The sequence below is a fragment of the Podarcis muralis genome, chromosome 2 (genome assembly GCF_964188315.1).
Source record: "Podarcis muralis chromosome 2, rPodMur119.hap1.1, whole genome shotgun sequence".
NCBI classification, from domain to species: Eukaryota; Metazoa; Chordata; class Lepidosauria; order Squamata; family Lacertidae; genus Podarcis; species Podarcis muralis.
The window spans coordinates 20560610-20585219 of record NC_135656.1 but is presented as its reverse complement, the minus strand read 5'-3'; the positions used below and the strand labels follow the sequence as shown (position 1 = coordinate 20585219).

The 24610-nt window shown below is 46.8% G+C and overlaps 1 protein-coding gene across 8 annotated transcripts in view; it reads right to left on the bottom strand.

Annotated features, from left to right (window-relative positions):
• The window catches only part of RHBDL3 (rhomboid like 3), a 143351-nt gene extending 129629 nt beyond the window's left edge, over nucleotides 1-13722 (bottom strand). Inside the window, exons 1-3 of one of the 8 annotated variants that reach the window (XM_077923975.1) lie at nucleotides 11603-13722; nucleotides 8281-8427; nucleotides 2899-2922 (exon numbers count right to left, since the gene is read on the bottom strand). In XM_077923975.1, coding sequence (XP_077780101.1) covers nucleotides 2899-2922; nucleotides 8281-8427; nucleotides 11603-11725 — 294 coding nt within the window. In that variant the 5' untranslated portion in view covers nucleotides 11726-13722. Of the gene's footprint in view, nucleotides 1-2898; nucleotides 2923-4637; nucleotides 4658-8280; nucleotides 8428-11602 lie in introns of those variants that run through there. The other 7 variants (XM_077923974.1, XM_077923972.1, XM_028711704.2 and 4 more) reach the window with 7 other exon arrangements.
• Between the last annotated feature and the right edge of the window lie 10888 nt (nucleotides 13723-24610).

The window sequence follows — 24610 nt, the reverse complement described above, 5'->3', positions numbered from 1 at the left end:
CAAACTCAGTTTGCAGGTGCCTTTCCAGCAACAGCAGCATAGTTTTGACCCTCCCTGTTTTCATCATCATGATAAAAGGATAACAGCTCAATGATAGAATACATGCCAAAGTTTCAGGACCAGTTCCTAGTGCCTCCATGTTAGCCTTTCTGAAATCCTAGAAAGTCAGTGCTATTCATACTAAGCTCAATGGACCAGACTTGGTGTGGGGCAGCTTCCTCTCACTTACTGACATACTTCCCAATACCTTGGAGAAACGACCTCGGCCCAGTATACCTGAATAAGTGCCTCCACCCCCATCGTTCAGCTCTGAGGGCCTTCTAGTGGTTCCCTCCCTGTGAGAAGTGAGGTTACAGGGAACCAGGCAGAGGGCCTTCTCGGTAGTGGCACCCACCTTGTGGAACGCCCTGCCATCAGATGCCAAGGAAATAAACTAGTACCTGACTTTTAGAAGACATCTGAAGGCAGCCCTTTTTAGGGAAGTTTTTAATGTTTGATGTTTTATCGTGTTTTTAATATTCTGTTGGGAGCCACCCAGAGCAGCTGGGGAAACCCATAGGGTATAAATAATAAGTTATTATCATTATCATTATTATTATCATCAAAATAACACAAAAACTAAGAAGCAGCTATGAAAAGTGGCCATAAAATAGCTCCCAAAGAAGAGGAAATTCAGAGTGGCAAAGCAAACTCATGCAGAAGGACCTCCTTCTCCTTCTCCCGCCCCAAATAAAACAACTGATACAGATGGGAGTAAATTCATGCCAATGTGTTACAGAATGGACTCCAGCTTGTCATTAGAGTAATGCAACTACATGATCCCACCCCAGATACATTCTGCACACAATGAGGAATGTTGCTCACCCCAGATTTATGGGCTAAATATAGAGCACAGCTTACTGGGTTATAAACAGACACTCATCACCACTGGCAGTGAGCTTACTTAGGGAATGGTAATAAGCCATCTCTGGGATGAGAGGCAAGGCAACCCACTCAGATAGTCGCTGTGCGGTCTGACCACATACAGGAACCAAATTATTATATTGCCTCATAAAACGCTGCCTTCTTCAAGGGCCAGACAAAGTAATAACAGTTCGCTTGCATAAAGTGGTATTTCTGCCTACACAGAAGTGGGCGGAACACATTAACAGAGTGTTGCAGGCCAAAAGCGAGCCACCAAGACAAAACTCTAGGAAGATGTCTACGTATTTTCGCATGTCACTAAAACTGGAAATAAAAAGGAAATGGAAAGAAATTGTACCTTGAAATGTTAACTTTTCTCCACATTTGTGTTTTAGAACACGTATCTTGAAAATATCTACAAACACCATTTGAATGCTTGCAAACGGCAATGGGTTTTCAGATCCACAGGTAAAATCCCATTAATTATATAAATGCAAACAAGCAAAATGCAAGTTACAGAACAAATCCTAGCCTGCCAACGTAACTGTGAACAGACTTCAGTAGATCTTTGAGACCAGCCGGCTCCCGCCTGCTTAGTTTTTCTTGTGTTTTTTTTTTAATTATTGACTTTGCTATGAAAACAGCCAAAGGAAGCCTTTGCACTAGCAGGATTAAGCAACGGGCAACATCAGCAGACATGTTAAAACCTCTGCCACAATACCATTCACTTTAGAGGCTCTACTGATTTAAAAAAAGGCCTCTCTATGCATACACAGAGGTGATATCTGTTTATCAGCAGTGAATGTTTGCTGTGCATGTGTGACACACATAATTGTACTATGTTTCATTTGCGCATGAATGAGGAGATTTTGGGTTCAGGTCGCCCCTGGTTTTGCATGGGGCAGAAGTGGAGATTCACTACTGAATCTTAATCAAGCATTATCTGTGCTACTGCAGACAGCTGAAATAAAGAAAACATGTAAAACATCTATATCCTACCATCCTAACACTTTAGGTATCTTTCCAACCTTGGGCCTATTGCACTAGATGACCCTGACAGTCCCTTCCAATTCAACAGTTATATGATTCTTTTCAGTGATCAACTAGTCTCTTAGGCTAAATCAGTGAAGCTCTGGGGGTTAAGAAACTGACTGATATCAATATGTCCCACACATTGTTGAAACATTAGATACAGAGAGCATGTCAAACCTTACACAAGGTGTTTTCCCATAAGCTGATCTGTTATTAAAATGTAAAAGTTGAAATTCAGTATCAATGTGCTCTACCTGTGAATCTCACTCAAGCATGAAGGAGCTGAACTAGCAACTGTGCTATGAAACTTCTAAAGAAAGGGGAAAACCCATCTTTAAACATATTGAGCTGCTTTCTTTTTACAGCACAGCCCTGGGAAGAAGGGTCATTCACTGGTAAAAGGTAAAGGACCCCGGACGGTTAAGTCCAGTCAAAGATGACTATGGGGTGCGGTGCTCATCTCACTTCAGGCCAAGGGAGCCGGCGTTTGTCCACAGTCATGACTAAACTGCTTTTGGCACAACGGAACACCGTGACAGAAGCCAGAGCACGCAGAAATGCAGTTTACCTTCCCGCCGCAGCAGTACCTATTTATCTACTTGCACTGGTGTGCTTTTGAACTGCTAGGTTGGCAGGAGCTGGGACAGAGCAACAGGAGCTCACCCCGTTGTGCGGATTCGAACCGCCAACCTTCTGATCGGCAAGCCCAAGAGGCTCAGTGGTTTGGGTCATCCATTGATAAGGGTAAGAATTTAAAGGAAGGTGAACAAAGATACAGTACAGCAGGCATCAGAACCCCAGAGTTGGAGGTAATGCTTGCCAAGCATGACTGCAACCAAATCAGTGCCACACTAATGGCACATAAGCTACATATTACAAAAGATTCCCCCATTGAACAAACTCACGGGGTCTCCATTGTTAGCAGGTGTTAGAGGGGAAAATAAATCTGAATTATTCACATACCTGATCAAACAGAGCTTTCCAGTGCTGACAGAGGGAAGAGGCAATGCATAAAAGAAAGAAGAGGGGGAAAGAGGAAGAAAAGTGTAAGAGCACAGAAATGTACATTCATTCCAGAAACATTTTTTATTTTTTTAGAGAGACAGGTAATCAAATGGAAAATATAGGAAACGGAAGTCCTGCAGTCTGGTGCCACCTTGGACAGGGAGCTGCTCTGAAGAGTTATGACCACACCAGAGGCACAAACCCCCTTGCCATCACAGATGTCAAAAAGAGGCCGCCATTTCCTCCACACTGAACACTTCGCCACCAATATTTGGAAGTTATGTTTGGTTGCACAACACTCTGTAGAGCAGCCCTCTCTGGTGCAGCTCAGATGTTGCTATACTACAACTTCCATCGCCCATAACCACTGGCCATGCTGGTTAGGGCTGATGAGAGTTGTAGCTCCAAAACATCTGGATGGTACACACATACATATATGCATACATAATTTTATTTGTAGGCCACCTTTCCACGGTTCAAACCATGCCCAAGGCAGTTTACAACATGAAGAAAAAAAATACATAACTTCAACATAACAAGAGTAGTCCTAAACCATCGTAGTCCACCCCCATTGTTCAGCACTGAGGTCCAGCTGCAAGGGCCTTCTGGCGGTTCCCTCACTGCAAGAAGTGAAGTTACAGGGAACCAGGCAGAGGGCCTTCTTGGTAGTGGCGCCCGCCCTGTGGAACACCCTCCCATTAGATGTCAAGGAAATAAACAACTATCTGATATTTAGAAGACTTCTGAAGGCAGCCCTTTTTAGGGAAGTTTTTAACGTTTGATGTTTTATCGTGTTTTTAATATTCTGTTGGGAGCCACCCAGAGTGGCTGGGGAAACTCAGCCAGATGGGCGGGGTATAAATAAATAATTATTTATTATTTATTATTATTATTATTATTATTATTATTAATAATAATAATAATACACAACTGAACAATTTCTACATAAACCAAACAAGATCTAAAATAAAGATAGAAAAAACTGCCACTATCATAATGGCTTTATACAAGTCTAATGCATCTTAAAACCCCATGAGGAAAGGTTACCACATTTGGGACTTTTTAAGCTTGGGGTGGGGTGAAGACAAGTGAGGGTTGTTATGACAGGAGTTTATAAAGTTATGTATGGCATGTAGAAAGTGGAAAAAGAAAAATTTTCCCTCACACGCACAGCACTAAAACATATAGACACCCTGAACATTGGAGGAGATAGGACAGACAAAATAAAGTATATCTTTGCACAGTTAAAACGATGGCATTCGGTACCTTAAGATGGCCACCAACTTGGAGGTCTTTAAAAGGAGACAAATTTGTGGATGATAAGACTGTCAACACAGGGCCGGCCCAAGACATTTTGGCACCTGAGGCAAACCACCAAGTAGTGCCGCCCCCGCCCCCCAACCAGGGAAGAAGTGTTGAGTGAAGATCTACATCAGGAACACGGCCAGAATAAAGAACTACATCAAAATCAAGGCAGTGAGGAGACCAGCAGCGCCTCCTATTTGCAAGAAACCGCTGTGGAGGCATCATTTGGAGGGGACTGCCAAGGAGATGACAGGTCTCCTCACAGAGTGAGGGAAAGGTGGCCAAGGAAAATGCCTGCACTACTGGCTAGAAAATCTTCTTTTAAAAAAAAATATATGTTAAAAGTAACTTTATAAGCTTTCAAAACTCTTTAAAATTGGTTTTCTAGTCACCATGACAAAGCAGCAGCAGTACTGGCACTCTCCTAGGCCCACCTTACCCAGAATGCCTTGCTCTGAGGAAGGAGCCACTTCTCATATGGATGTGTACCTGAAAGACCAAGGAAGAAGGGCAGGTGCCTGGATGGGAAGTTACAACTAAGTGCAATTTATGACATTGCATAGGATCTGTTAGGGCATCAGCCTTGGTTTGCAGTTTCTTGGCTTGGTTGAACTTGAATCGATATGAGAGTCTTAAACTAGCAGGGTTTTTTTTAAACCACTGTACATTATAAGGAACACCAGGCCGTGCACTCTTGACAACCTCCGGTTAGAGCAGATCGCATAACACCAGCCAATCGAACCTGAAAACGCATGGCAGGTCCACCTCGGCAAACTGTTCTATTAAAGAGCTCAGCTTTTGTGCGCTAACTCCCTGGAATCCCACAGAAACAACTGAGCTCTTGCCTGAGTGAATATTCCTTTATATAAAAACTCCCACTTGTCACAGTAAATCTGCCCAGTGATTCAGAGTTAATGTTCGATCAACGCTTTTGTTTAATGCAACTCCAGATGCCGGCAGACAGCGATGCCACACATCCCTGGCAGCAGAGCCTTCCTTTGCAGCGAGGTGCTCTGGTTTCCCTCTTGGTGTGTATGTGCTGCCGCCACCACTGATACAAATTACGCATCCCTTCAGTTAGACCTCATCGGCATGAACCTGACTGGGCATTACTTTGGCAGATCATACAAATGCCTTTTGCAGCTATTACCGTATTTTCCGCTTTATAGGACACACCGGACCATAGGACGCACCAAACCATAGGAGGGGGAGAACAGGAAAAAAAATTCTCCCCCTCTCTGCTCAGCGCCCCTTCAGCAAAGCGGCAGGAGAAACAGAGCCCCTTCCATTTCTCCTCCCGCTTCGCTGAGAGGGGTGCTGCGCAGAGAGGGAAAACTGTGCAGCGCCTCTCCAGCAAAGCGAAGCCTGGGATCGGTGTGCACCGACCCCTCTCACTCAACAGGCTTCAGGCTTGCGGATAGCCGCCTGAAGCCTCCGGAGCGCAGCAGGAATTCCCGCTGCGCTCCGGGGGCTTCAAGCGGCTTCAGCGAAAGCAACGCGAAGCCTCCAGAGCGCAGGGGGAGCTCTCCCTCTGCGCTTTGGAGGCTTTGCGTTGCTATCGCTGAAGCCAAGGAGCCTGCATTCGCTCCATAAGACGCGCACACATTTCCCCTTAATTTTTTAAGGGGGAAGTGCATCTTATAGAGTGAAAAATAGGGTACCTCTTGTAAGTCACCTTCAAGCCAAGACACCCAACCAGCAATGTGGGACCAATTTAATATTAACATCTGCCTATGACCCTCCTTCTCCTTTCCCCCCTAGAATGAACAGGTGCCAAGGGAAATGGGACTCCTGCACCACCCACAACTGAAGAGGGGATTTCCACAGGTACAGATTGCTGATCAGAAGAGGCGAGGGGGGGGGGAATGCACCTGCCAGAACCCACCCTGCTGTTTTTAAAGCTGAACTTGTGCCACCTAAGATTCAGAGGCGACCCACAAGCTGAAGACCATCCGTGTATTCAACCAGCCTCTGTTGCTGTGTGCCTTGAGCAATGTTAGATCTGCAGATATTAGCAGGGGGGAAATGTGCATCCACATGCTGCAAAACAACAACAAACTTCACATGCTGATTTCTGCAGATAAAGCTGCCGTGACAAGGGACAGCAGCAGATCCGGCCAATTCCTTGTGGTCAGTTGGCAACCCTAATGGTGAGTGTTTTGCAGAACCAGCCCAGTTCCTAACTTAATTCTACAATTAGCTGTAGAGTCCCTTGCTTTTAATAGTTTCATGGAAGAAGAGAGGCGCGTACCCACCTATGCTGGCCCAAGAAGGAGTTAAAAACAAGATCTAAGGCATTTTAAATGCTAGACTTGGGGGGGGGGGGGCTATAATTATGGAGGTTTAAAAGCCTGTTTGCTTCTGAAAGAGCGGTTCCGGTCTCTTGTGTAATATTAAATGCGGCTTCTCTTCTCTAATTACATGTATTGTTAAACATAGCTTTCCCAGGTAATAATATCGGGTTTATTATTACTCTCTGGGAAAGAAATCCAGCAAGACAAATGTATTTAAATATTAAGAAGGGGGTTACAAGCACTAAGGAATCCGATACTTCCCCCTGTGGTCTGGCACAAAGGCTCCTTTCCCCAATCAGCACATTCCCTTTTAAGTTTGGATTCTGGGCTCCACATGGATCTCACCCTGCAGAGAGAGAGATGCAACTGGAAGAGGTTACAACCAGCGCCCAAGCCAGTTTTTTTCTGGGCTCAGCACAAAACTTGCCCCACATGCCCCAAAGTCCTTGTCCTTTTTCAAAAATGAGAGGGTTGGGTGAGGTTCTTCAAGAGCTTTGGTTCCCTCTGTTTAAGCTCTTTCTCCTGCTTAGTTTTGGTTTTGTAGCCAGAAATGCAGGGACAGCCTTTTAATGAAGCAAAAGGAAGCAGTCTGCTTCAGCAGCAAGAGCCACAGGGGAGCGGGGGCGGGGGAAGGGCATGATCAAACCCTCAATGCACTGCCACCTGCGGCTGCAAGAGAACAAGTGATAGCAGCTTCTGGGTTCTGGTAAGATCCTATCGGAAGCCACAGCAACTTCTCCTTGCTTCTCCCACCACCAGAGAAGCGGCAGCTTTCGGCAAGATCTTTCCAGAACCCAGAAACTGCCACCACCACCACCACAGCTGCACTTGGGCAGTGGCAGTGGAGCAGCACCTTTCCGTTTAGCTTCAGGCGCTGAAACGGGATGGGCAGCCCCTGCAGAAATGGCGCTACAGCATTAAGCATACCTTGCATCGTTGTCCTACCACCAATCTCCAGGCTCTGAGCTTTCTTCCCCTGGGGGTTCCACCCCCCCCCCAGTGCCTCCCACCACTCCTAAACATCCAGCCATAACACACCAAGGGCGCCAAGGTTGGTGCACTAGTAACTAGTGGAGGAAGAAGGGGCATTATCCTAACACAGCTCCTCCCACTCCCACCCCCTCCAGACTGCTCATTGGTTCCTTCTTGCCTTGCCTGGTTATAAATACTTCCAGGTCAGACCTGAATCTTTACCTGGGCAACAGTCAGGTACCATCTCTGCTTTGGTTTTGATCCCACCTGCCTCCTCCCTCCACGCTTCCCTCCTCCCAATCTGCCAGCTTGCCCTTCAGCACCCTCATTCTAGCTCGGCTTCTCCTCCCTTCAAATGACATGTCTCTGAAGGTTCTCCTCCTGTTGACGTTCTCCAGAACTTAATCCAACTTTGGTCCTAGTCCTGCCAGCACTCACGCTTCATGTCTCTGTGCTGACACCCATCCACAAAGGAGTACAGATGTAAGCCTACCCATTGGAGTGGGTGGGTTCGCCCCATGCCGAAGGTGCACAGGAGCTACGAGATACCATTGACATTGACTGCCACCCGTCTACTCACGATGAAACTGCCTGACAGGAGAATGGGGGCCGCATCGTGCAGCGACAGGATCTTGCTGCAGCCTTTCCCCAACAACTCCACATCCCACCAGACAAGTCAATTTGCCACTCGGCATGAGAAAACACACATCAGTATCGTCACTACATTTGGAAGCACTACTTTGCTCCGAGCTAGGTCCTCTGCACGTACCTTTCTCACATGCTTCTGCCCTCTGATTGAGTCACACTGTGTCCTGGACAGCAGAGGTTGATCTGTGGGGGGTTGGTGGCTTGGCAGCTTTGCCTTTGGGCAGCAGGTTGGAGTAGATGGACTTTGGTTCCTTCCAACTCTATGGTTCTATAAAGCAGGAAGTAATGGGACGCGTGGATAGGAAGTCGGCAAGAAACAGCAAGTGGATTTTTCTACCCTACTCTTCGGCACTCTAGCCACAAGCTCGCTAAAACACTAACAGAAGATACCAACAAGTTGTGCATTTATTTTATTTAAAAAGCAGGAGTCAGCTACTCACTGGGTTTATGCACGACCACTGTAACACACACACAAACTATCAAGGTAGGGACTGCAAGAGCAGATTTCTTTTCTCACAAGGTGTGAGAGTAGAAATTTCACACGTAGGGGTGGAAGGAGGAGAAGGTATCCCAGATTTTCAGGGGTGGAGGACGTTTCTCACATTACTGTTTAGTGCAGTGATGGGGAATCTGTTGCCCTTCAGTTGCTGTTGGACTCTAACACCCATCAGTTCCAAACACAACTGCTAGAGATGATGTGAGCTGTTGTCCAGCAATATATGGAGGGACACAGGTTGTAGGTCCCTGATTCAGGGCTCAAGGGACAAATGGACAGCATAGGAAGTTGTCATACATACTAGTCATGGCCTTCCTGGTGGCAAGTCTAACCTGATGAAATGTGTGTGTGTGTGTGTGTGTGATCATTTCCATTCAGCACAGGATTAGGAAAGATGGAATGGATTCAGATTTCAGTGTCAGATTCGCAGGGGTCACAAAAGATTTGGGGATGGGTGTGTGTGTGTTTGGCAGTGCATGAGAATTCTCAGAGGACATCTACGCTACTGTCTTAGCTGTGCTGCACCAATGGCCATTGTAACTTTCCAAACTTTGTAACAGCCACAGCTCTATGTAGTTCTATGAGATAGCTGCAGACCTTTCACAAAGAACAGGCACAACTACAATTCCCAAGGTTTTTAGGAGATGCCACAAGAGTTGCCCTACTTCTGTGAGCGACTCAAACCAGTTATGCAAGTCTGAAACTAAGGCTGAAGTACTGAACTTGCCAGTGGATAACCCCAATGAACTCAATGGGACTTGCATCTTAGAAAGCAGCTCTGGACTGGCTGCACATTGCAGAGAAAGATAGTGGCGGCCAAGCTGTTCTTTCAGCCATTGCTGGTCTCCTCAATGAGGAACTCCTGGTACATTTTTGAAAGAACACCTGAAACAAAGGACTAGTGAAAGGATGGGAAACCTGTAGATCACCGAATGCTGTTGGACTCCCAACTCCCATCAGTCCCAGCCAGCATGCTCAGTGCTCAAGGATGATGGGACTTGCATCTGGAGGACAACAGGCTCCTCATCCCTGGACTAAATGGTCCTCCGCTGCATTCCAGCCCCTCTAATTCTGCCAGGAAAGTTGCTAGGGAATTAGGAGGTTTCTGCCTGCTAATACCACTAGAAGCATTCTGAATTATGGCAAAGGCTCTCTTGTGTGTTATTCAAGCACCAGCAGCTTGAATATGTGGATTGCTTTTGCACCAGGAAATCTTCAGAAAGGAAACAAATACAATCAAATAATAGGATGAGTTAGAAAACCAACAGGAGGAAATTGCTCTCGGGGAATCGCTCACTGTCACAGGACTATTTGTTTTAAAACTGCTTAGATAGCAGAATGTGCCATCCCTGAGACCCAAGCGCTCTGGTTGCCATTTAGTGATTAATCTTGCAGCAGTTGCGGGTTAAGAGCAATATAAAGCATCCCTAAATCTTCCGCCAACCGTCAGCTGGAGATGAAGTGGGGGGATGCATTCTCAGGAAATACTTGGTAACTAATAAGGTTCACTGTTTAAGAATCTTTAGAGATTAAGGCTTACAACTAAGTTAGGCTGCTTAGGAAGGCTGGAGGTTCACATTGAAAGTACTGAGCACACACTTAATGAAAATGAAAGTACATGTGGTCACATCCCAAATCGGCTGTGGGATTCAGACCCAAATGTGCTTTGCTGCAAAATTGCCTCAAACGACTAGGAAGAAGAGTAATTTCTTTGAAATCTCATTGCATTTATTTTCTTATCCCCAAGATGATATTAGTGCCAGTAATAATTTCTGAATGACTGAAGGTTCCACATGTGGGGAGGGATGACAACAAACCAATATGAAAAGCTTGCAGCAAACAGTCAAGCATTGCATGGGAAGAGTGTGAGTGATCCACTGAGCACACTGCATTTGTTCAAATGTAAGCTAAAGCTCTTGCAGACGACATTGTGCATTAGCACAAATTACCCACCACATGTCCACAGCTACATCTGGCAGGTTGGGGGCACTTATGTACCACTGCATTATTCAGCAGGAAGTCATGATTTGACAGCAGGAGGGAGGCAGTAGTAGAAACAACTAGGGGGCAGATCTACACCATAGATATAATAAAGCATATTCAATACATATTTAAAGCACATGACTTCTGCCTAAAGAACCTTGGGAAGTGCAGTTTCTCCTTCACAGAGTTACCATTTCCAACATCCTTAACAAACTACAGTTGCCATAATTTTGGAGGGAAGTCATGTGCTTTAAATATGCACTGAATATGCTTCAAATGATGGTGTGGATCTGCCCTAGAAGTAATCATCCAGCACCAAAGCAAGGGTGAGCAACACAGCAGGGTTAATATTCCTTTGCCTTCATGGTACATTTTCATTCGGTTTCTCACCCAGGGCAACAACAGCTCCCGGCAGGAGCTTATCCCGTTGGCAGAGCAGTTTGGGGTGTATCGCCAACTCGTTACCCCTTTCTATGCTGGTGCAAACTAACACACAGCATTTTGCGGAAAGGGGGTAAATGCTTTTAATTTGGTCCAAGAAAAAACTTGCTGTGCTGTCTCCTTTGGGGGGGTATGGAATTAAAACGACACCTATGCATATAGCTATCTCTATAAGAGTACGGATAATCTGCAGAATCACACTGAGCTCACCCACTGGTTAAAAAGCAAAGCTATTCAGGCTCCATCCTATGCACACCTACCTAGAAGTAACGCCCACTCAAGTGAGTGGTGCTTACTCCCGTGTAAACAGGCCCAGGATCTTGCTGCAGAGGGGCCACTTTGGGCACCCCAATGATGGGGAGGGAAGGAACCTCATTTTCTTCCCACTTTCTCTTCCTAGAAAGAATCAAACTTCCCCTCCCTTTAATTCCGAAGTTTATTTTTAAATAGCTTGATCCGATTAAAGTCAACTGGGAACGGAGGGGGAGGCGGGGAGGGGAGAGAGACATCAAATGAAACTCACGTCCTCCGTAGCCATAGGCAGGACATCCTCGGATTCCAGGACCTCGATCGCTTCTGCTTCCGAGCAGGCGGCCACCGCGGGAGAAGGGTTTGCACGGCTTGGCTCCGGCAACCTGTCTCCCATGCTTGGAAGCAGCCAACTCCCTGGACCCTGGTCGACCCCCCCACCCCCGATCTGCCCCCCTCTCTCTGCCCTTCCTCTCAGTCGCTCCTCTTTCGGCGAGGGGGGTGGGGGCTGGAGGAAGAAAAGCAACCTCGGAGGTGTTTGGCAAACTTTCAAAGCCGCCGATGCAGCCTGGCCCCTTCCTCTTCCATGCTGGCTCCTGCAGCCAGAGACCGGGTGGGTGTTGTTGCGTGGGTAGTATTTTTTTTGCCCCCCCCCCCTTAAGGGAAATATCCCTCGAGAGACCAGAGGCGTCCTCCAGCTGGCATGCTGGCGCTGATGTAGCTTCGATCCAACTGCACAGGCCAAGGGGAGCCGGACCTTTCGAAACCTTTTAGGCGCGCGCCCTAAACTTGGCTAAACTTTTGCGCCTCCTGCACTGCTAGTCCACGCGAGGCGAGCGCTCACCCGCGAGCCCTCCCGGTTACTCTTCCTCAGCCCCTTTTGGTCATTGAGCTCCCGCTGCTGCTGCCGCCTTAGTCCCACTAGGAGCCGCGCCACGCCACGCGGGGAGGCGCCTGCCCTTCTTCTGTGGCAGCGTCGCAGACATCGCGCTCATCCCGCGGATGGAGGAGAGGTGCCTCCTCCTCCTGGTCATGGAAGTGGGGGGCTTCCCTGCTGCTGCTGCTTCCTCATGAGGCCGGAGGAAGCCCCCTCCCGCCTTGCAAATCCTGCGGGATTAAAACCATCGAGCGCCAAAAGGTTTCATGCGTGGTGGTGGTGATGGTGTTTGGGGTGGGGGGCGATGCTCGCAGGAGCAAGAAAAGTCGCGATCCAGCGGCGGGTCGGTCGAGGATCCCCCCTCGCGTTGCAAGCCCAGATGAGCCTGCAAAAGGGAGGAGGAGCGGGGGAAGCCGGCGCGCCGCAGGGGCCACAACTTCGCGGGAAAGCTCTGCAGCCGAAAGGCGTGGGGAACGCGCCGCGACCGCTTTAGGGGGCAGTAGGAACCCGCGTCCACGCGCCCCGGGCCAGCCGCGTCGCCTTGGCGCTTTCCGAAGAGACGGCAAGGGCGCGCGCGGGCGCTGCGAAGAAGAGCGCCTTCTTCTTCTTCCCCTCGGGTGTCCTTGCCAAGGGAGGTCGCTTTATAGGGGGCGATTCTCCGGCGTCGCCAAGTCCACGATCGCAACGGCCCCCCACCTCCGGCGAGCCGCCAGACCCCCTTCGTGGGACGGTGGCGCAGAAGAAGCGTCGGTGGCCGGCGTCTCCAGCGCGGTTTGCCCAGGAGCTGGTGGCAGGGAAGCCAACTCAGTGGATCTAGCAGCAACTCTGCCTCGAGCGGTAGAGAGAGAGAGGAGGAGGGAGAGAGAGAGAGAGAGAGAGAGAGAGAGAGAGAGAGAGAGAGAGAGAGAGAGAGAGAGCAGCGATCGGCTCCTCGCCAGGGCAGAGCAGGGATGACGGTGAGCTTTGCAGCCTAGCTAGAAACTGCGCGCCGAGCTGGCTGCGGGTCTGGAAGAGCACGTGGGTCCCCCGCTCAGGCCGGGGGCGGCTTGTGGGGAGCGAGCGGAGCGAGCCTTCCCCCTTCCCAAGGCTGCCTCCAGGAGCGGGCGCTAGGCACGTCGCGCCCGGGATTCCTCCAAGATGCGGACGTGTTGGCTGTGCAAACGGGAGGATTTGCGCCTGCCCGCAGGATCAGAGGGATGGGACGGGACGCCGCGCCCTTCCAGGCCCCGAGCCCAGGCTCGGTCTTTCTTTCCCCCACTTCCCTTCCTCCTCTTTCCCACCTTGCGCCAAAGCAGCCGAGCTCGGGGTAGGGGGGGGGTTACCCGGCCCAAAGTGATTTATGACGAGGAAGATCCCGAAGTTCTCCCACGCCGCCGACGTTTTGAAGTTCTGCACCTGGCGTGGGAGTCGCGCTTGGAGTTTCGAGAAAGGGCGGGATCTCATTTCGCATAGTCCCGCCCTCTTGTTTACATAGGGAGAATGACGCGTTGCGGAGCGCACGTGGTCAATGCGCCAGCAGCGAGGCGTCCCGAGGCGATTATGCCTCTGGCTTACGCGAGGGTTTTCCTATAGAAGGGGCCGGGTGACGCGGGAGGGATTGGGGGTGGGGTGGAAGGTTGCTTGATTCGAGAACAACTGCAGCGGTCTGGCATTCCTGTAGCCCGGCCATTCCACTAATCCTTTATCTGTATAAATTATTTCATACAGGATTGCCAGCTGAACTGCTCCTGTGCCTTTAGCACCAGCTTGTCATAGGTAAAGGTAAAAGGACCCCTGACCATTAGGTCCAGTCGTGGATGACTCTGGGGTTGTGGCGTTCATCTCGCTTTATTGGCAGAGGGAGCCGGCGTACAGCTTCCGGGACATGTGGCCAGCATGACTAAGCCGCTTCTGGCGAACCAGAGCAGCGCACAGAAATGCCGTTTTCCTTCCCGCCAGAGCAGGACCTATTTATCTACTTGCACTTTGACATGCTTTCGAACTTCTAGGTTGGCAGGAGCAGGGACCGAGCAACGGGAGCCGCCGACGTTCTGATCAGCAAGTCCTAGGCTCTGTGGTTTAACCCACAACGCCACCCGCGTAGAAGCAGCTAATTGCCTTATACAGTACCAAGTATAGATAGCCCTCTATTGCCTCTACTACACGGACTGGCATAAGAGACCAATGGAACCATGGACTGTTTGAAGCAAGCACACAACTTCTTCTAAACTGCCTCCCCATTCTCAAGTTTTGATTTAATTACCAAGAGAGCTAGAAACTTATTGTGTTTACACAACAAAGGATCCCTGAAGCAACCTCCACTTTCTAAGCTAGAAAAGGTTGGTTCTGTTATGACACAGCAAACATGCCGATGTAGTGTTCTAGATTCCGTGTTTGCTTATATAGAGACACATTTCCATCAGTTCCTCTCACTGCTTTTTTTTAATAAAAAAACTGGTTGACAGTTTTTTGTTTTGTTTTTAATTTGAGCTAGTGCGTACAAAGCAGTGCAGCTAGTTTAACTGGAGGTGGAGAGATCAGCAATCTAATTTCTATTCCTTCTCTCTCACACACACACATTTTTTTAATCACTGTTTAGCTGAGCAGAGAAAAACAGATGGCAACCTGCTATTACTAATGATTTTTTAAAAAGTCTCCAACCTTTGTCTTGTCGCTTCATATTATAATTTTCACAGCAACTTCAAAATCCCAACTCACAGTAATTTGCTCCCATTTTGATATCAGATGTTAAATCCATTTGGCACCTGGATTATATATTTGAGGGATGCACCGAGTGTGCTGAGAATAAAAGCCCTCTGGTTTATGAATTGGCATTAGCACATTGCCAAATTGGGGTGTGTGTTATTTCTGTGCATGAACCGAAATGGTTTCTTTCTTCAGCTAGGAATTCTTGATCTGAACCTTTCTTAGTCATATACTGTTGACTAAGGATAAGGATACCATATTAACTCCAAAACAATGTTGGGCAATCAACTCTCTTTTCGGTGTTTCAAATGGAATTTAAGTTCAAGAAATGCAGTTAGGAAACATTTTTGGTGGCTTTGCAGCTAAGCCCACAGGAACCAATAGACTCTGGAAAACTATTTGCTCTAGAATATCTATCTGTCTGTCTGTCTGTCTATCTATCTATCTATCTATCTATCTATCTATCTATCTATAGCTGCACTGGTAGAACAATCACCTCAGCTCGACATTGAATTCTACCTATTTTCCTTTTCTACAACAAAATGAGGCTTGCTTCCCAGTAAATACATTTAGCACCGGGGCACCCAAAGCAAACTCCAGTTTATTCATATATTCATGATTTAAGCTGAAAATGTGAATCTGCATTTTAAAAAACAAACAAAAGAAAATGGACTTTTAAGACTCTTCCCAGCTCCTCTAGAACAGAGGTCAGCAAACTTTTTCAGCAGGAGAAAGTTTCAGATTTTGTTGGGGGGCAGACTATATTTTGAAAACAAAATATGAATGACTTCCTATGCCCCACAAATAACCCAGAGATGCATTTTAAATCAAAGGACACATTCTACTCATGTAAAAACATGCTGATTCCCAGAACGTCTGCAGGCCGGACTGAGAAGGTGATTTGGCCAGATCTGGCCCCCGGGCCTTAGTTTGCCTACCCATGCTCTAGATTAGAACATCAGGAATGTAGAAGGGGGAAAAGAGGAAATTTAATTGTTTACTTCACAACTGAAGTAACGGAGCTGTCCCCCCACCCCGTCTGCTACAAAACCATTAAGCCCTGGGTCCAAAATTACCTAGCTGAGAATAACTAAAATAGCTGGCAACTGTAATTTATTCGTTGATAGGATTTACACCCCACTTGTGGTGCAAACATCTTCACGATGGTTTATAAAAGCAATGTAAGAAATAAACCAGAACATTTAAAACTCGAAAACAACTGAGGCCAAAATAGCAAAAGCTCCCACAGCATGGAAATTGCAAAGGCAACCACTTCAGCCCAGAATGCAGAGACACAGAAAAAGGCTGCTGGGCAGAATCTTAATTGGTGACCATGTGAAGGAATTGGTGACCATGTGAAAGGGACGCGGGTGGCACTGTGGGTTAAACCACAGAGCCTAGGACTTGCCGATCAGAAGGTCGGTGGTTCGAATCCCCGTGACGGGGTGAGCTCCCGTTGCTCGGTCCCTGCTCCTGCCAACTTAGCAGTTCGAAAGCACATCAAAGTGCAAGTAGATAAATAGGTACCACTCCGAAGGGAAGGTAAACGGTGTTTCCATGCACTGCTCTGGTTCGCCAGAAGCGGCTTGGTCATGCTGGCCACATGACCCGGAAACTACGCCTGCTCCCTCGGCCAATAAAGTGAGATGAGCGCCACAACCCCAGAGTCGTCCGTGACTGGACCTAATGGTCAGGGGTCCCTTTACCTTTTATGTGAAGGAAGATGGTCCTTTGGATAACTTGGGTTTATATCCCCCATTTGGAGCATTGAAGGTCAGCTCCCGTTAGCAATCTGCATCAAAGCAAGTGTTTAATGCACACATACAGTGATCTACCCTGGATGTTACAACAACTGTGGCCTGATCATTTCTTCCTGAGAAGGAGCAAAGCTGAGACACCAGGGGAAAAAACTCTGAAAGGCACCGGGAGCTACAGATGCTACCTGTATATCTAGCAAGCAGAAGGCTGGATCTAAGAACAGCCCCTCACTATTGCGTTCTCGTGAAACCCTTTCATTTATGGCATGGGTGGGGAACCTCAGCGTTGCCGTATTTTGAAAAGCAAAAGAGAAAACACATTTGACAACTTGTACTTTTAGCTACGGATCGCTACGACGACACTCATTTTAAATTACCCCTGCTATATGTAGGCTGTAGAAGCTGTGAGATATTGCTAGTAGCAACTTTCTTAATTTTCAACAACAAAATAATAATAATAATACATATTTTGCTTCCTCACTTGCCACATGAAAGTATTTGGGATGTTCACATTTTTGTGAACGTAAGTGTGCGCAGAACAATTTAGTAAACTGTTTTAATTAATGTACAATCCATTAATGAAAAACGGCACGGGTAGGAGCGTGACGCATCAGAATTTTAAAATTGTTTTCATTTTTAAAAAATTATTGGGTTACTGTAAACAAACAACAAAAACAAACAACAAGAAAACCCAGGGCATTTTGGCAATTTTTAAAAAATCCACCCAGACAGAAATTTAAATCCTGAAAAAGAGGGCGTGTTCTGGAAAAAGAGGACATATGGCAACTCTATGTGGCCTGGGGACAAAATATGGCCCTCCAAGCCTCTATCTGTCCCTCAGGACTCTTCCCCAGGCCATGCCTCTCCCTGCCCTTACTTCATATCCTCTTTGAGGATTTTTGCCTGCCTGGGATGTGTCCTTTAACTCGCAAAATGCCTCTTGTTTGCCTGGATGGAAGATAGAGCAGAGTATGTAAATGTGTGCAGAAACCAGCCTACTGTAGAAAGGTAAAAACTGCATTATTAGCCCCATCCACATTTTTCTCTGGCCCTGCCCACCAGTGGCATGTGACCCCCAGAAGGCTGCTCAGAAAGAATCAAGGCCCTTGGACTAGACACGGTTCCTCACCTTTGATTTATGGCATCTAAAGCTATGGTTTTCCCAGTAGTGACGTATGGAAGTGAGAGCTGGACCATAAAGAAGGCTGATCGCCAAAGAATTGATGCTTTTGAATTATGGTGTTGGAGAAGACTCTTGAGAGTCCCGTGGACTGCAAGAAGATCAAATGCATCCATTCTTAAGGAAATCAGCCCTGAGTGCTCACTGGAAGGACAGATCGTGAAGCTGAGGCTCCAGTACTTTGGCCACCTCATGAGAAGAGAAGACTCCCTGGAGAAGACCCTGATGTTGGGAAAGATGGAGGGCACAAGGAGAAGGGGACGGCAGAGGACGAGATGGTTGGACAGTGTTCATGAAGCTACCAACGTGAGTTTGACCAAACTGCGGGAGGCAGTGGAAGACAGGAGTGCCTGGCGTGCTCTGGTCCATGGGGTCACGAAGAGTCGGACATGTCTAAACGACTAAAAAACAACAAGAAGCTAGGAACACCAGAGTAGCTTCACTTTATCAGAATCTGTGGCGTTTTTACCGAGCTCAAAAGAGTAGCCTGCATATTTCTCATTTATAATCTGATTAAAAAATAATAGTAACAATTCAGCGACACAATATTTCCTTACTTCAACAGATGAATACAGTGATACCTTGGTACTCAAACCGCTTGGCTCCCGAACAAATCGGCTCCCAAATGCCGCAATCCCAGAAGTAAATGTTCTGGTTTGCGAACGTTTTTCAGAAGCCGAACGTCCAGCGCAGCTTCTGATTGAGTGCAGGAAGCTCCTGCAGCCAACTGGAAGCCATGCCTTGGTTTTCAAACTGTATAGGGAGTCGAACGGACTCCCAGAACGGATTAAGTTCAAGAAACAAGGTACTGTACCACTCTACAGTATTATTTAAAAAACAAACAAACCATAAATATCTGCTCCTCTACAGTACAAATTCACAGTCAACAGCTCTGATAATTTAAGCAAAGAATCTTGAGAGATGAGTGAGCAAGGGCCTTGCTACTATTAACGTCTAAGGAAAAAATCACACCATTTTAATTAAAAGGTTTTGCTACAAGCATACGATGAGCTGCTAAGCTTTTGAAAACCTCTTGATTTGTACAGCCCTCGTTTTCTCTCCTTCCACGTCCTCCTTGGCAGTTCAGCTTTGTAAAACAATAATTGACATATACGAGTGGGGCACATTAGACGGTTAACACGTGGGCAGTTCATTTCCATGAACTAACAGAGGGTGCCTTGAAAATACGAGCCAAGTTCTGCCTTAACAACAGTCATTTAAATAGCAACATTTATTATTATTCCGAGAGGACCATGGATTCCAATCTAATCCCGTAATGCAAAAAAAGGTCAGTTAATGAATATGCAGGGACGAGCCCAAGGGGAGGGGGCCGACCAGCATCTGTCGAGCAAACAGCCTAGCGGAGGTCAGAGTGCTAGATGGCTCCAAAATGGAAACACTGATTGCAATGACTAAAGAGGTGCTCAGGTGGGGTCTGTTTCATTTGATTCTGCAGCGCGCTTGCTGCTTATTCCCCTAAGCAATGAGAAGTTCCAAGGGGAAGCACCAACTCCCAATATTGTTTTATTTACAAATATTGAAGCAGAGCAGAAGTGGAGACAAACAGAAGGGGTTTCCATGAGGCAGAATATCTGGTAGTCCTCATCAGCCTTCTGCCAGCTAGTGATCTCTTTCCCTCTTTGCTTTTCCAAACTTCTAATTATTGTATTAGGGACGCGGGTGGTGCTGTGGGTTAAACCACAGAGCCTAGGACTTGCTGATCAGAAGGTTGGCGGTTCGAATCCCCGCAACGGAGTGAGCTCCCGTTGCTCGGTCCCCGCTCCTGCCAACTTAGCAGTTCGAAAGCACGTCAAAGTGCAAGTAGATAAATAGGTACCACTCTGGCAGGAAGGTAAACGGCGTTTCCGTGCACTGCTCTGGTTCGCCAGAAGTGGCTTAGTCATGCTGTACGCCGGCTCCCTCGGTCAATAAAGCGAGATGAGCACCGGAACTCCAGAGTCGGCCACGACTGGACCTAATGGCCAGGGGTCCCTTTACCTTTACCTTTAATTATTGTATGCTTGGCTTGTTAGTTTGTTTTCTCCCCACCTCACCCTCATACCCCTACCCCTTTTCTGTAACTGGAGAGGGATGGGATGCAGTATTCCATTCCCTAGGCTCTGATAAGTATCTAAATCAAATAAAGGGAAAGATGCCCAATATATTTTCTTGCATGGGGCAAAATAGCACACCCATCATTTCATGTACTGAAGCCAACTGGACATGCAGTTGTGTCTTAGTTCAACACTGGCAACAGGGCAATGTCCACCACTACACAGCAGGCTATCTTTAAGAAGGTGCAGGGAATGCATGAAGTGCACACGGCTTTGCTCCCTGATACCTCCCTGTTACTCTCCAACCCCACCTGCCTTACTCTGCCTAATGGTAGAGCCGGCCCTGTATCTCCTTAATCTTTATTAATAGCCATTAAGCCAGCCATTCCGACTTATTATCCAGCAAACTGTCAAATAAAAGAATGGCAATCTAGCAGGATAACGATAAGAAGTCAGGTTTCAGGATACAGAGCTGCTCAAGGATTATTTAACGAGCTTTCAGGGGAGATGCACAGCATGGGTTAGGAGATACGGCTCTCAAGCTCATTTGGTGGATCCTCTCCACCTTTGCAGCTGGATGATAACTAGTATTTCTACAGATGAGGCTGCCTTCATTGCTGCATTAGTCTCTGCCTGTAGAGTTTCCATCTGAATAGGTGTGAGAAGCCGCAGCTGCATCACTTTCCATAGCAATAGTACTTTGAAAGCAGGTGTTGGGAAACTTTGGTTGTCCAGATGTTTCTGAGCTGCATGTCTCATCAGCCCTAGCAAGTGTGGCCAATGGCCAGGGTTCCCCACACCTGTTGCAAAGACATGTACAGCAACTCTGGGTTGTAACTGGGAAACCCTTTAACCCCCGTGCATTAGAGCAGGCATAGGCAAACTCGGCCCTCCAGATGTTTGGGGACTACAACTCCCATGATCCCTAGCTAGCAGGACCAGTGGTCAGGGATGATGGGAACTGTAGTCCCAAAACATCTGGAGGGCCGAGTTTGCCTATGCCTGCATTGGGGTGACAACCAGTCAACATTTACTATGCATGCCAGGTGACAACACTAGTGAAAAATGCGCCAGCTGCATATAAATTACTAGGTTTCCCCGCAGTGGATAAGTACATGGGAAACTGCCTTATATCAAGTAGTCCATCTAGGTCCATCTGATAGATCCAGGTTCAGTCCCTCAGGTAGAGCTGAGAAAGATCCCTTGACAGCTGCTGCCAGTCAGTGTAGACAGCATTGCGCTAGATGGGCCGATGATCTTACTCAGTGTAAGGCAGCTTCCTATGTTCCTGTACAGACCACAGAGGAGATTTATCATTTGTTAGTGTCTCCTATCTGTGCTGGGCACGCCCAACTTCCAATGTGTGGGGCTTCCCCGTGCCCCTGGCAGTGATCGAGTGATCTGCATGATCAGAAAGACCAATTAGTAATCACAGTTTAATAACAAACATAAAAAAGAACTCTGTCTTCTAATACATGCTGAGCACATGGGCTTTTGATTAAGCTTAACACTGAAAGGCATATAGTTTCAAAGACAAGTTAATAAAAACTTTTTCTTCAATTGCACCACAGGCCCCAGTTTGTGATTAACTCAGACATTTAGGTGAAAAATAAGTAACTCTAGGACATGAAAACTACTGATGAAGTTGCAGTTTTTTGTTCTGAAAGTATGGCCCCAAAGAAATAAGTTTGAGAGCCACTGTTCTAGAGTGTAAATTTGAATGTAAATTAGATAATCAAATGAGCACTATTATGCTGATTTCTGCATATCAAACCTTCCGTGCAAGAGCAGATCCAGCTGCTTCCCCCCCTGGTTTGTTGGCAACCTTTGCCGCTGCCCTGCCTGCTATGTTTTCTAGGCTCTGGAGAATCAGCAAGGCTCTGCTTCTCTTTCTCCACAAATGAAACCCTCAATTCCTCCTCCTCCTGCCACAAGCAGGGCTCCTCTTCTCTGTTTGCCCCTTTGTTCTCCTTGGAACAGAACCAACAGATTCTTCTTCCCATGTGGTGCCCTGTGCAAAAGTTGTTGACCAGTTCTTCTTCTTCCTTAAAAGCATCTACACAGCTTGCTTCCTGCTCTAAAGGAAACTGACTTTAAAAAGACAGGCAGCGGCCGCAACAGCAGCAGGGGTACCTTTTGGTCCGTCCATCCCCGTTCCCCCCCCCCCTTGAGTCATTCGTTGTTCTCCTAGCTCTGAAATAAACCCTCTTCCTTTCCCATGGAGGTCTTCTGCCTCTGAAGACCTTGCTTCAGAAAGACAAAAGAGAGAAAGAGCCATTCTCTTGGTCTCTCTTTGATATTTTCCCATAGAGGCGCTTTCTAGTTGAGACGAGGAAAGGGGAGGGGGGGCTCTGTTTCTCCTCAGCTTTAGGGTAGCCCCAAAACAGCCATATATCCTGTCAGCACCAAGAGTTGGCTCTCAAATGAAGGCGCCAAAGAGCAGTGAGAAAAGCTCATGAGGTTGCTGGTGCGTTTGTGACCTCATGTTTGTGCACACCACACATCTAAAGCAGATGATTTCCCCCCCCCCAATCTTTTTAATAATCTGGGAACTGTAGTTTCCCCCTCACAGAGTTACAGTGTGCAGAATGCTTAACTAACTACAGTTCCTAGGATTCTTTTGGGGGAGTCATGTGTGTTTAATGTTCTTGAAATGTACGGTGTGGATCTGCCCAACTGCTCCGAAGCCCCATTTATTTGAAACACTGTGTGGATCCTTTTATACAGACAGATGTTCCTGTTTATAAGAACCTAATAATGGCTCCTCTGGTCCACTATTCTGTTTTCACAGTGGCCAGCCAGGTGCTTGTCAGAAGCCCAGAAGTCCCAATGTCAGTGGTTTAATAAGTGCTGGTTCACACAAATTGTGCCCCCGCACAAACCCTGTCCATTGGCAAAACCCAAAGCCATATGTGCTCCTACAATGATCACTAGCATGTAGAAGACAGCCATAGCAACTCGAGGGGAAGCCATGGAATAGGCAGGGATTTTATTGAAGTGGTGGGGGTCAACTTGCCATTTTTTGTGGTGCACCTGTAAAGTGGTAAAAGAGTATTGGGAGGAAATTCATAATGAATTGAAAAAAATGTTTAAAAGTACTTCCCCACAAAAAACCAGCCCTTCGCCAGCAAGTCCCAGGGCAGGTTACAACAACTTAAAATTCAGAATAAAAAACAGGTTATAGTCGCAAGAATGGATTATGGTCGTGGCCTGAAGACACACGACTCAGGTGCCAAAAGCCAGGAATAAAGAAGCTTGTCTTCAGCATTTGCCAAAAGCTGTATGGTGAATGCAGGTTTCAAACTATGAGCGAGAGAACAATGAAAGATTATTGCGTTATGACTACGTTTTAAAAGAGGTAAGATGGGGGTGTAGCAAAGGGGGAGGGGATAAGAAAAACATTGCGGAAAATGGAATAGGAAGTTGATTCTGTTTTTAAAAAAATGGAATTTATGTGCAGGGCCGGATTTAGGTTTGATGAGGCCCTAAGCTACTGAGGTAATGTCCAGCTGTCCTTTGTCAACAACAAATTGTCGCTGTTTTTTGTTTTGTTTTTTTGTGTTGAATATATTATGGACCTAAAAGGTATCTAAAGCCATTTGCACATAACAAAATATGTATTTTATCAAAGTAATTGATACAGAAATGAGCAAACCAGTGATATTTTAGGGAGCAGGCTAGCAGGCGGGGCCCATGACTTACATCTCAGGAGCCTACACAACACCAAACACTTGCTGTATGGAATTTGTATTTTATTTGTTTTTTATCTTATATTTTGGAAATGTACATCCAGGTTTTTTCCCCTTAAACTTTTTTTGGGGGGCCCCAAGAGAGTGGGGGCCTAAGCTATAGCTTGTTTAGCGTATACGTAAATCTGGCAGCGTTTATGTGGAACATTTGGAAACGAGAGAGAGAGAGAGAGAGAGAGAGAGAGAGAGAGAGAGAGATGTATAGTGAAAAAGCAGGGCATACCTCTGTGGGAAGGGAATTCCACAACTGAGATTGAGGTACTGAGGGAGCACAAAGCTTTTTGTGTGTTTTGTGTGATTGTCACATGAACAAGCAACATAGCCTGCCCTGACCCTCTGAATACAATATAGAGCCCAAAGGGCCTCAAAAAGGCAGTCAGATAAACCAGGCCTTTCAACATATGCAGGATGTTTGCCGTAATAAACATTGACAGACTGGCCGGCCTTTCAACACTTGTGTAGGAGAGAGTATTTCAGCAGGAAGACTGGTTTTGCCTTTGGGTTGGGGTTGTAGTTTTTTTTAATGGCCAGTTTGTTCATATCTCACCTTTCCCACAAGTCCATCTGCCCTCACAAGCGCTTCACGCACACACAAAAACAAAACTCCAAACGGTACATGAGACATATATCGCTGCAACCCAACACAGAAACGTAATAATAAAGAAGGAACAGCTAATTTATCATACGCAAAGGTTTAAGTAAGAATATAGCTTACCGATAGGTCAAAGTATCCCCTTCAGGAGCTCCCTCATGAAGGCTCCTAGGGCTGGAAGGTGGGGCAAGGCAAGTGGAAAAAGCCACCCCTCAATGGCCTGCACAGAACCTCTAATTAATAATAATAAATTATTATTATTATTATTATTATTATTATTATTATTATTATTACCCCACCCATCTGGCTGGGTTTCCCCAGCCACTCTGGGCAGCTCCCAACAGAATATTAAAAACACAATAAAACATCTAACATTAAAAGCTTCCCT